The 12,490-nt window shown below is 36.7% G+C and overlaps 1 protein-coding gene across 15 annotated transcripts in view; it reads left to right on the plus strand.

The window, feature by feature from the left end:
- Nucleotides 1-12,490, plus strand: part of RAPGEF2 (Rap guanine nucleotide exchange factor 2) — a 180,103-nt gene that overhangs the window by 135,705 nt on the left and 31,908 nt on the right. For 13 of the 15 annotated variants that reach the window (XR_011725733.1, XM_071743073.1, XM_071743062.1 and 10 more), the window contains 4 exons: nucleotides 408-539; nucleotides 8,611-8,788; nucleotides 10,425-10,561; nucleotides 11,250-11,408. Coding sequence is in view for 14 of the 15 variants with exons in the window: in XM_071743073.1 (XP_071599174.1) it covers nucleotides 408-539; nucleotides 8,611-8,788; nucleotides 10,425-10,561; nucleotides 11,250-11,408 (606 nt within the window). In the remaining variant the exon portion in view is untranslated. The remainder of the gene's footprint in view (nucleotides 1-407; nucleotides 540-8,610; nucleotides 8,789-10,424; nucleotides 10,562-11,249; nucleotides 11,409-12,490) is intronic. The other 2 variants (XM_071743069.1, XM_071743070.1) reach the window with 1 other exon arrangement.

The raw sequence follows: 12,490 nt of genomic DNA on the forward strand, positions 1-12,490 counted from the left end.
AAATATGTGACTTTACTCACTGTTAGTCCAATTATACAGGAATCCATTGATACTGAAACTAATACAATATTGATGCTTCTACTAGTTCTATGTAAACCCCATAGCAAGATACTGAAAAGTTTTGGTGTAAGGATTATTACATTGCTGGTGGTTTTCAGCTATATGCTTGTTTTTAAGAGTTCTTTTACTTGCAACAATTTGATGCTATTTAGCTGACCTTGGCATGAATCTAAAAAAACTGCAAAACTCAAATTTTCAAGCCCCAGTGGTTTGCATTCTCAAGCCCCAATGGTTTTCTTAATGTGCTTGGTACTGGCAGAGAGTAAAGTGTGACGTAAATTATTTGAATTCATTTTGCTGTGTATCTACCTCAGATTGTAATGATGCTTTTTCTGCTCCACCTATAGCTTCCTGCAGATTTCACAAAGCTGCACCTTACTGACAGTCTCCACCCACAGGTGACCCACGTTTCATCTAGTCACTCAGGATGTAGCATCACTAGTGATTCAGGAAGCAGCAGCCTTTCTGATATCTACCAGGTAAGACTGGAATGGATGCTGATGGGAGGTGCAATTGCCAACAGGTTTGATGTTAACAGCTGCCAGTTTTTGCCTGAAACAGCACTCAGTAGATTTCAAAAAACTAACTTTTGTTTGAATCCTAATAATTTTGGAGCTTTATGTGCTGCATACTAGATCTGACGTTTGTGAAAACTCAGTAAGTGAACTGCAGCACAGTGACAGGAGGGCTTTTGCCTTAATTTGTCAGGATCCAAGTCAGCAACAAATAGGTGTGTTTGCCAGTGCTACAGGATTGTGCTTCATTACTTTTTTTTGTAGTTTGTGTGCTTTTTTGGGAGGAAATGTTCCTGAGCTCTTTGGCATAGGGACACAGTGTGGCCTCTCCTATAAAGGGTCACTTAGTGCTAGAAGACTGGACACTGAGATCTGCTGTCAGAAGGGCACATGGCTTGGGCTTCATGATCAGAATTTCATAACTATAGATTTTAGACTTCTTAATGTGAGAGCTTTTTCTTCTTCTTGATACTGTACTTTACAGTTCTTGGAGGTGTTGGCTTAAAAATCTAGAACATCAGTGGTAGGGAGAAAGAAATACACAGTGAGAATTGAGGGCCATATTCCAGTTCTCCCACCCTATAAAAACCTGGTGTCAGCATCTCAGTAGTGCTTCCACTTCCTGGCTGTCCTGGGAGGGGTGGAGAGATTGAACTGATGAGACTTTTGATAGTTACACTTCTCTGGGGTTTCCTTGTCATAAAAATATATTATTTTCATTTGGAACAGCTTGAGTTTGGAGAGAATTACTGGTAAATTGCTCCAAGGGGTCCTTACATGACTTTGGGGTGCATGTGCTTCATCTAAATAAAAATTAGGGAAAAATCTGAAATGGAAAGGTCTAGATCCTTTATTTGGTGTTTGTAGTTCTTCCAATATCAAGAATGAGGATCTGTCCTTCTGAGAAGAAACTACAGCAATTGGTAATTCTGAAGGAAGGATCGTCAAATCTAATAAAAATGTCCCAGTTCAATTTAGATAGTAGTTGTAATAAATGCAAAGGTTTTTTCTCAGAAAAATACCAAAGTAACTGGACAGGCATAGCATATGCCAGTCAAGTATTTTTGTCAGAATTTCTTCTGAGAGAGGATTACTTTGAGGCGGGATTTGGGTTTATACAGTGGGGGTGAAGATGCTGTAAAATCAGCCTTGTTCTTCAAGTCTTCTATAGATTTTAAGAACTTTTTTTCAAAAGATTTTTCATTTTAACAGAAGAATAACAAGTACCTCTAGAGACAGTTGTAGGTGGCATATAGTTATAGTCATATAGTTACTCTCTAGATAAATTGGAAGTAATTTCTTCAGAGTTTCAGCCAAACCTCTATAAGAAAGACCACTGGATTTCTGGGAAATGAAAAAAGCCCCCCCACTTCAGAGAATTACTTCTCTGTGTGGTCACCAACCTCATGTGTGAATCCTGTAACAAGTTTTGTTTTCAATGAGAGAGATTAGTTGAGATGGTTGGTCAATGAGATAGTTGGTATTTGAAGAAAGTTAATGTTTTTGTGGCATATTTACATGCAGAATATCTGATTTTTTAATATTATTTTCAATTTAATAAAAAATAAAATTGAAGATTTTTATTGCCATTCATGATGATCTTAAAAATTATGATCTGTTTTCTTCAATTACTCTAGAATTAATGTCATTTAAAGGTATCTTTGCACAGGTGCATTGAGAACTGAGAAATTACTGAAGTAGCCTTATGTCTATATAAACATTAAGAAATATGAGCATGCATTGTAGAATGTAACCTCATTTTTTGTATTAATATACATGCCTAAAGAAGCATCTATTAAAAAATGGATTCATGTTCAGATATGGAAACTGATAAGATTTTTAAATTCTTGAATTTAACTTTATAGTACCAGGTACTGTTTGATATAATGATTTCTAATATTTTAGTAAAGCATTAATTTCTGATTTATGTCAGTCATAAAGGAGTGTCATGTAGCAATGCTGTTACATTAAAACACTAGCAAAAACAAACAAAAAAGCCCACAAAAAAAAAGGTTCTGTAATTTGACTTGTCAAGGTTCAACTTAAGGGTTAAAAGGGGTTTTAAACAAGAGATTGGATCATTCTTTCTGAATTATTTAACTGGTAATTCTCTCTCAAGTGTTTATTCAAAAATAGTAAACCTTGTCATCCCCATGCTATTTTTTTTACTTCAAATTTAATAGGTGTTAGACAAAGCTCAGTACAGTTATTTCTCTGATTGATATGTTTTGTATAACAGCATTTTCCTGTTTATTATGAATAAGTAGAAAGGAATGATTTGGAAAGATTGCCATCTTATCTTTCGATTGATAAATAAAATAAATGTTTTCTTTTTAAAAGTATACTATTAATTACATCTTTACTGTTGAAATCTGAGATGATGGTATGTCATGTTTTGCTTCCTAGTACATTTTAGTTCTGTAGCCTTAAGAGCAGCTGTTTGAAGGAAAATACATTCATGCCCTTGTAGGATTTTTTTTAAATAAATAATGAAGCTGAATCTTCAGATGCTTTCAGGATTGAACTGAGAATATTCCTTTTAAATATTAATGTTGTAACTAAATTTGTTTGTCAAATGTTGGACATGAAAGAAACTCTTTTAGAATAAGAAGTACTTACCAATATAAAATAAATAATCTTTTGTGTTTACACCCAAGTCTCAAAAATATTTCATGTGCCAATCAGTAAGGTCCTTAAATGTCGCTCCTTTTATTTTAGGAAATAAGTTCATGAAGTGGCAAACTCTGTAATGTGACTGGAGAGGAAGGGGATGCTGAACAGATTGTGTGCTGGCTTGTTTTTGCCTAGAACAATACTTGTGTTGACTTGGCACAGCAGATATTTCACTGCTTGTTCTCATGTGTGGCTGCTCACTCCTGTGTAGTTAATGCTTCCCATGTGGAAGTGTATACCTGTTCCTATACAATCCTAAATGCTTCCTATACCTCTTGTGAATGTTACCAAGTGATGATCCTGTTTTGAGAGCAGGGAGAGTGAAACCTGGGAATGTGTGCTGTTCCCTTTCCCTGTTTTGGGAAGGCATTGATGTGTTGTCTCAGGTCTTTCCTTTCCCAGCCTTTCTTCGCCTTATCCTGTCCTCAGCCCGGTGCCTTCCTGCCGGCCCTCTGTGCACTCTCATGTCTGCCCAGATACCCTGGGCGGGTCAGGAAACCAGGAACGTCCTTTCTGAGACCCTCCCAGGATGTGTGTATTGCTTGGAAATTTTCAAGATATCAACTTTGTTTTCTCACGAGTCTGATATGGTAACTCTTAGAAGGAAGAAAGGTTCGTTTTCCAGAGAGTCTTCCTGAGAGGGCCCAAATCTTTATCTCTTAAACCAGGGAGCCCAGGCTGCTTGCCCTAAGTTGCTGTATGCAAAATAAAGAGGTTTTACCTTAAGATTAAGTCAGTCTTTCTGACTGTCTGTATCAGCCTCTGCACTGCAGGGCTCTGGGTAAGGCAAGGATATCTGGAGGGACTCAGGTAAATTAGGTCCTGCTGCATTCTCCCACAATTTCATCTGAGTCCTGTGCAGTTCCTTATCACTCCTGGTGAGTTCATGTCCTCTAATCTGTTCTGCAATTTACAGTGTAGGAGTAAATTCCAGAGCCCTTTTTCTGTACATCTGCCTTTTTGAGAAAGTGGCAGTTAGTTGGTCTCAGGAGAGGGTGCCCTTCCTGGTATGCCTTGTCTGGATTATTGGATTTTTCCATCTCCAGGGAGAAACAGTTCTCAGACTGACTCCTGCCACATCTCTGAGCTGCTGTGCTAGGAATGGAAAGAAAAAAAAATTAGGGAGAGAGCTGGAAAGATCTTAGACTGAAGGAGTTTTAATGTATTTCATGGTCATTTGATCTCATTTTAGTAGAGTATAAAAAATTCATTTTGCTACTTTAGACTTATGGATTATTTGTGTGCGTATAATAGTTACAAATTGTTATAAATATGGTAATTCTTTAACAAATATGTACTGTAATTTCATGGATTGGGTTTCATAGCAATTTATATTGTAAACATTTGCCCAATAAGTTGAAACTTACTGTAAGCCAAAAAAAAAGTGATTTCCTTAGAAATGTAGTGCTGGTGGTATACTTGGGGTTTTGTATCGATATTGGCTCATAAGTCATGAAGTAAAAAATGAATGCTTTCACTAATAAATATTTTTCATCTCGTTTTTCACTTAATATTTTAGCCCTTACACTACAATGATCATAAAATAGGATGGGAGGGAGGTTTTTTTTGCACTGAACTTGGCAGCTTTCTTTGTTAGCTTCATGGACTTAAAGGACTGCAGCAGGTGATAAAACATATTTCTGGTTTGCACAACAGTTGTCCTCTATGGTTTTTTTCACACAGCCTCCCCCTGTATTTTTCTTTTGCATTTTTGGACATTTTAAATTGTTAGTTTAGGTGGTGCCATTATTCACTAAAGGGATTTTAATTCAACATGATGCATTCTTTTTTCTGAATGTTTCCTATAGAAAGTGTTTAAAACAAAACCAAACCCACCTAGGCTAATATATTATTTTTAAAATACCAAGAAATAGGTAGTTAGTGTGGGCAATTTTAAGGATTTTCAATTTTTGCTAAAACATTTTTGTTAAAATCAGCTGGAAGCATTTTACCCAAACCAGTGTAGGGAAGAAAACCATAAAGGCCACCTAAAACAGAGCCACTCATCTTTGCACTTTCTTTCCTGTTGTAGGGCTTCTGTGTGTGTGCAGGTGTGTGTGGTGACGCAGTTAAAGAGCTACTTAATCATAAAGATACAGATCTGTTGGATAAGCCAGCATCTTTTGACCCTTTTCTTAAAATATACCCCAAAATTGGTGGGAGAAGAAAATCAGGCAATAAGGGAGCTCTTCTTCTTTAGCTGTTCCTGTAGTCCATCACCTCAGTTATGATGTCCATGTTCACGTTGCCTCTAAAAAATGGAAGACCAGAAGAATTTGGCTTAATCATTTTCCTCTCATACGAGTACGGAAGAACCAACAGAGTCTTCTGTTTCCCCAGTCTCCCTAGTTTGACATAATGGAGTGAATGATAAGTTTGGGTTGGTTTCCTCCCCACTTTTACAGTCATGGAGCCAAAGGCTGACAGAACAAACTTACACAAGTCTTCTTTACTTTCCATCTTCTCATAGTTATGTCATGGTATTTATTTAATTAGCTGTTATAGCTCAAATCTAGAAGTGACTTTAGTCTTGGAGATCTTTAGTAGCTGGAACAACCATTTTTGCATTACTACAGTTATTAGCCTGTATAGACACTGCTTAAAACTGGGGAGGTCTCCTTAGGTACCAAATGTGAAATAACTTCACCTCGGGCTTGAAAATGCCCGTCTGAAGTCTCCTGACTTTCTTGTTGGTGATGTGACAAAATACTAGCCTGTCATTAGCTGATTCCTTTGAAGCTTCAGCAAATTTTTCATGCTGTCTTTCCAACTGTGAAGAAAATTTTCCTTACAATTGGTATTCAGAATTCAGAGAGACATTGTTTTGTACTTTAAGCTGCAGCCAGCATTTTTCTTACATGTAATCTCTTCAGATTTATTGAAGTGAAGGTAATTTCTCTTATTACTCAAGAAACAAAGGACAACATGCATCTCTGAAAGCACTGACATCCAAGGTGTATTTGATTCTTTACTACTGTGAATGCATATTCACTTTGTGGTAAGGCTTTGTTTGTGTTGCTTTGCTAATTTTTGCATAATCATAAGAAAATTGCTTGGGGGAAAAAAAGTGGGGGTTTTTGCCTCAAAAGATAGTTTATTTTTAAAGGTTCAGGTTTAATAATTTTTTTTCTTGTTACTCTGTGGACTGTTGTTAAATTCTGAGCTTCTTTGTTGCAGTTATTCATATTTTTTGATAATTAATAATTAGAAATAGTTGTTTTATCATTCAGATTTCTACCAGTGGCTTCAGTTTTCAGAAAAATTTAAATAGCTCTGTAAAAAGTTATCTTCAGGAAACACTTGTAACCTTCAGCTGTAATTTTTAAAGTATTTTCTGAATACACAATTAAATGTAATGTCTGCAAGATTTTTTTTTTTAAATAGCATCAACTTTTCTTGATATTGGATCTTTGACAAACCAGGACATACTTATGTTTGGGTTTGTCTTCTTGTTTTAAGACCATCAAATATCTTGCCTTTCAATCTAACTTTAATATAAATAAATACTTTAGTATTTTAAAAATATATCATTTTAATCTAAGTCTAATTTTCTCAGGTATGTTAGCATTGTGTGACTAAATTTAGCTCTGCATTTGTCTTACCAGCATGCTTTTGAGAAAGCTTATTCTGGGCAGTTGACTTATGAATTTAGTCCCACTGTCACTGGAATTGTCATTGTTGGAGACTTCTGATTCTGACAGATTGGTGTCATAAGCTCTGTGTCTACTGACTCATTGCCACTAATTTTTCCACCAGTCACTTTTGATGAAGGCTATTTTGTAAGACTGGTTAGAGCAACTGTTTCAAACGTATCATAGAGAAATGTGCATGTTAAGCACAGTAAGACTGCAACTGAAAATACTGTTATCCATGCTACCAGTTCTGTGATTTGTTTGTATGCCTGTATAAATCCTTCTTTATCCTGCTTAAGAAGTGCTCAGCTTTTAAAAGAAAAAAAAAAAAATAAAGCCACAAAACCAAAGCAATACAAAGTGAAAATAATTTGAGTATTATGTTGGTGCTGTTATGCTTTTTATAGGAACAAGAACCTGTTACAAAGCTTGTGTTGTGCTGTAGGACAGAAGCATTTAGGAATGACACTATCTGCCCTGATCAGTCTCCAGCCATATGCTGCCATTCATAAGGTGGCTGTGGATAATGGCATTAAAGTAACAGATGTCAACCCCAGCCAGTGAGGCAGGCCTAGGGAAGATGATTCTATGAAAATACCAATGTGTAATTTGTCTTACCTTCTGTGTGGTTGGAGGCTGACCTAGTTTTGTGTGTATGTTTTATTTGCTTGGGGTTTTTTTGTGTGTTGTTTGGTTTTTTTTTTTTTTGTTTTTTTTTTTTAAAACCAGCCTGTGAGGCAGATCAATAAAAACAGGCTTTAGTAGATGTGTTTGCCCAATGCAGTACTTTTAAAGTAGATGTAAATGCATTGTGTGCTTCCAGAGTCTCATAAACAAACCATTCCTAAAAGGCATATAGAAACTTGATTTCTCAAGCTATGGATTAAAACTTGCTCATTAGAAGCTTGCATTTCCTTAAAAATTGTCATAGCTGAGCCTTGGCAGCTGCTCTGGTATTAAATCGGGTTCTGAGAAAAAGCAGCTTTGTCAACTATGACAGACACAGGTTTGTGGGATTTATTGTTTCATCTTAAAACTGAATCATTAACATGTATTTACCTTGAGGTGCTATACTAATGACCTCAGGCTATATGTGGGCTATGTTTTCCCTCATTTAAGTACAATTTGAAAGAGGTTAAGCATGGCAGATATTCTGTGTAGTCCATCTCTGGTATTGAAGCAGTGACTCTGCATTTTTTCTGCATCTGTAAATTCTTATACAGTTTATCAGAAAATGAAAGCCATATTTAACTACATTCAACAAGAATCGTAGAAGAAAAATACAGTCCTATGTTGCTGGGAGAAAGTATAATTCCTGTAGCATTTTGATGCTGTTCTTGTTTTCCCAAACTGTCTACTACATTGCATCCCTAGGTGTCTGAAAACATAAAGTTGTGGCAGGAACAGAAACTGCTTTAAATGAAATGTTTATTTTAAAAAAATTTATTCAGCTAACATTCCAAGAAAATGTTCCTTGAAACATAACTGCCTTCAACTCCCACAGGACCTACTGATTATGTCTGTTGAATCCTGTTTATATGTGGCTGATTGAAACAAGTGTTAAAAGCCTTGTGGGCTTTAGGTTAATTGTTAGTTTAAAAAAGATATTTAAAGAAAAAGACTGCATAAAATATTGAGTGAGTTTGAGTGATCTGTTAAATCATTGAATGAATTTCTATGCACAATTAAATGTTTTGATCTCTTAAAAAATTTTTTATGCATTAATTTAGGCTACAGAAAGTGAGGCTGGTGATATGGATCTCAGTGGCTTGCCAGAGACAGCAGTGGATTCAGAGGATGATGATGATGAAGAAGACATTGAAAGGGCATCAGATCCTTTGATGAGTAGAGATATTGTTAGAGACTGCTTGGAGAAGGACCCAATAGACAGAACAGATGATGACATTGGTAAGTATTGCAGTGTAGTGAAATACTGTCAAACTTGTTTTCCTACACCAAAAAAAAAAATTATTACTTGTAGAGCTTCAAGTTTTATTTTAATAATTGCCTGTTGTAATTGGCAAGTTTAGTGGTCATTCTGCAAAGTGGTTCATAAATTGCATTAATTCAGCCAGTGAACAAGGACAGACAAAGAAGAATAGGAAAACACACATAATATGGGTGAAAACTTAGTTGCTGGCCCTTTCAACCTCAAGCTTTAACTTCTTACTGATACCAGAACTGGTTTGTCAAGTATACATCATTGCATACTGGAAAACAGTTAGCAAGTCAAAGTTTAACACCAATTAAGTCAACACCAATAAGTTAACAGCAATACTGGATTCTTATGACATAGAAGTTTTTAATTGTAAGTTTTGATGTTGTTTCTGTTTTTAACCAAAGAGTTGTGTTAAACATTGGAGCCCTTACGATCTTTAAATGTGCATCTAATCAGTCTAATTTGTTATGTAAACATACAGATAAGTACATCAAAAGCAAATCATAACTAGAATTGAAGTTGTTACAATTCCTAGTATGATCTGTTTCGAGGCCTGTGTTAATAATTATTTTTCTTTCATCAAAGTATGACTAAATGATGATTAAGATTCATCCTGGAGGCAGGGTGTAAAGATGGCAGGGTTAGGCTTGTCTCAGTGATACTCAGTGACAGGACCAGAGGTAATGGAGTGCAGGAGGCTTCCTCTGACCACCAGGAAAATGTTTTTTACTGTGAGGATGACTGAACACTGCATAGGTTGCCCAGAGAGGTGGTAGAGAGGTCTCTCTCCTTGGAGATCTGGACATGATCTCGGGCAACCAGCTGATCCTAACCACTCTGTGGCTCTGCTTGAGCAGGAGGGTTTGACCAGATGACCTCCAGAGGCCCCTTCCAACATCAACCGCTCTGTGACCAGTGAATAAAAATTTAGGAAATAGATAGGGTCCTATTGCCTTACTGCAGGCTTTTAGATCAAGTGAAACAAAAAAGTCTAGCATTTAGGGCACATAATCCCCCAGCAGGACTACTAAGAAAAATTGATTTCTAGAGTTATGAACAATGTATGAGCCCAAATATGGGTAAGTTCACTGGTGAGTAGTGTTGCAGCTCCAGTGCAGCAGTAGTAATCCTCTCTGGTCCCTCCAAGAGGAACTTTGTAAAGCCACCACATGATGATCAAGTATAATTTACTGTAAAGTCTAACCTAGGAAGGCATGTTTTTACCAATGAAGTTGCTCAGTTTTGTGAAATTTCCCTGCTTAGTGTCTTGCTGTGTTTTATATAGGCCTGTCATAGTTTTAAGGGAGTTCTTGCCCTGGCTGGAGTATTACAAATATCATTGTATTCAGAGCTTTTGGTTACATTACAACTCTTCCATTATGCTGACTTTTACTTTGCAGAGCTTCTATTGATGATCTGACCATCCAGTCTGTGTCTACAAAATACCCAGTAATTACAACAGGCCACTGTACATGATTTATTAGTATACAGAAATGATTGTGCAGCATTTTAGCTTAAGTAGCCTCGGGTATCTTGCTGAAGAACTGTCTTTACTGTGCTTTGTTGTTTTGACATGCACGACTGAGTGGGCTTTTTCTCTTTCAGAACAACTACTGGAATTCATGCATCAGTTGCCTGCTTTTGCTAACATGACAATGTCAGTGAGGAGAGAGCTCTGTGCTGTAATGGTGTTTGCAGTTGTGGAGAGAGCAGGAACTATTGTACTAAATGATGGGGAAGAGGTCAGTAAAAGTTGCTTCTGACTCTTACTACATCAAGCATTGCAGATTCCACAGTGTTAATGGCTTCTTTTGTTTCTTAAAAATGACCAACAAACCAATCAACCAAAAAAAAACCCAAGCCCCACCTCCCCAAAAAAAACCGCCAAGAAACCCAACCCCACAAAAAACAACAACAACCAAACAAACAAATCCAAAAAACAAACAACAAATCAAAAAAACCGACAAAAAAATGACAAAAAAAAACCCAACAAAAAAACACCCCAGAAAAGTAACCTTGACTAGGTAAATTAAACCTCTTTTTGTTCTGGAATAGTTTGAAAACTTCTATTTAAGCACAAAAAAAATACTCTTTATAATGTACAAAATGCTTCCTGCCTGTTGGAGCTGGTGCTGGGAGGTTATTTCAGTGCTTCAGTGGTGTCTTAAAACCTTCTTTCATTCTCTTTTTTGAATTTATTTTTCTTATAGTCTTACATAAACTCTTAACATTAAAGATAATCTCAAGGTCCCAGTTCTCTTGAGCTGGAAATAGTTGCACATTTAAGGTGAACTATTTTATAGAAGTTTTTAATATGTGCTAAAAATTAACTTTTCCTTTGGAAAAATGGTGAGGGTTGTATCTACATAGTATAATATTACAATGTTAAGTGAGTCACTTTTCCTGTATCCTGCAATATTTGATTTGTAGCTGGATTCCTGGTCGGTCATTTTGAATGGCTCTGTGGAGGTGACATATCCTGATGGAAGAACAGAGATACTCTGCATGGGGAACAGCTTTGGTGTTTCCCCTACCATGGAAAAGGAATATATGAAAGGAGTGATGAGAACCAAAGTGGATGACTGCCAGGTAGAGTGTTGGACTGTAATGTATGCAAAAATCACTTACATAGAGGCATAATGCATCTCCATAGCCATTTAAAATGGAATATATATAAAACCTCCAGTGGGTAACCCTGTAGAATGGTTGGGAACTACGGGTGATTGCCATTCCCTTTACTCAGCTACTGAATCATAAAGTAATACCAGATCCCCCAAGATGTGAGTGGAAAGTGTTCTTGTTTCAGCTAATCTGGCCTTTCAAGGAAAATGCCTTGACATTTGAGAAAACACAAGCAGTCAGGTGTAAGCAATGCTTCTCATAGCATAAAACTACTAGCCTGATGTGGGTATGTGGTTGCTATTTGCTTATTCCATTCCAGAAAAAGTAACCAAGCCCTGGGTAAGTTAAGCATTTTCCTTCGTCCTGATGGCTAATTAGCTCCCAGTAGATGCCCTTTGAAATGGGTGTAAATGTGTGTTAATGCAGTCATCTGGTGTAGTTTGCCCATCTAACTTCCTGAGAACTGCATAAATGGTATCTTAGGATAATATTTTGCAATGAATCTGAACTGTGGGACTTCTGTTTCAGCTACTGTTAGCTGCTGGAAACGGAAGTTACGTAAATTAATTACAAATAAAATACTATTGCTGGGAATCTACTTCCTTTGTCTTAAGTATGTATGTGAGGATTTAACAACTTTTCAGTCAGAAGAAAGACTTACTATTTCCTTTCAGTTAAACACCCATGTTCACAGAAGTAGACAGTTTAATCTTGCCCCAAAAGAGACAAAAAGTAGAAAACTTTCAACAAGTTACAGAGGCAATACGTAGTGTGCATAATATTTTCTTTTTCTGAGTAACAGTGAGTGGTCTTAATTATATTGGCATAGTGCAGGTGCTATGAATATTCTCAAGACACCCTTAGGATTCTCAAGAGGGCTGAAGCACCTCTCTGATGAAAGCAGGCTGAGAGTTGGGCTTGTTCAGTCTGGAGAAGAGAAGTCTCCAGAGAGACCTTTTAGTGGCCTTCCAGTACCTGAAGGGGACCTAGAGAAAAGGTGGAGGGGGATTTTTTTGTAAGGGTATGTAGTAATGGGAAAGGAGTAATGG

The sequence above is a fragment of the Heliangelus exortis genome, chromosome 4, assembly GCF_036169615.1.
Source record: "Heliangelus exortis chromosome 4, bHelExo1.hap1, whole genome shotgun sequence".
NCBI classification, from domain to species: domain Eukaryota; kingdom Metazoa; phylum Chordata; class Aves; order Apodiformes; family Trochilidae; genus Heliangelus; species Heliangelus exortis.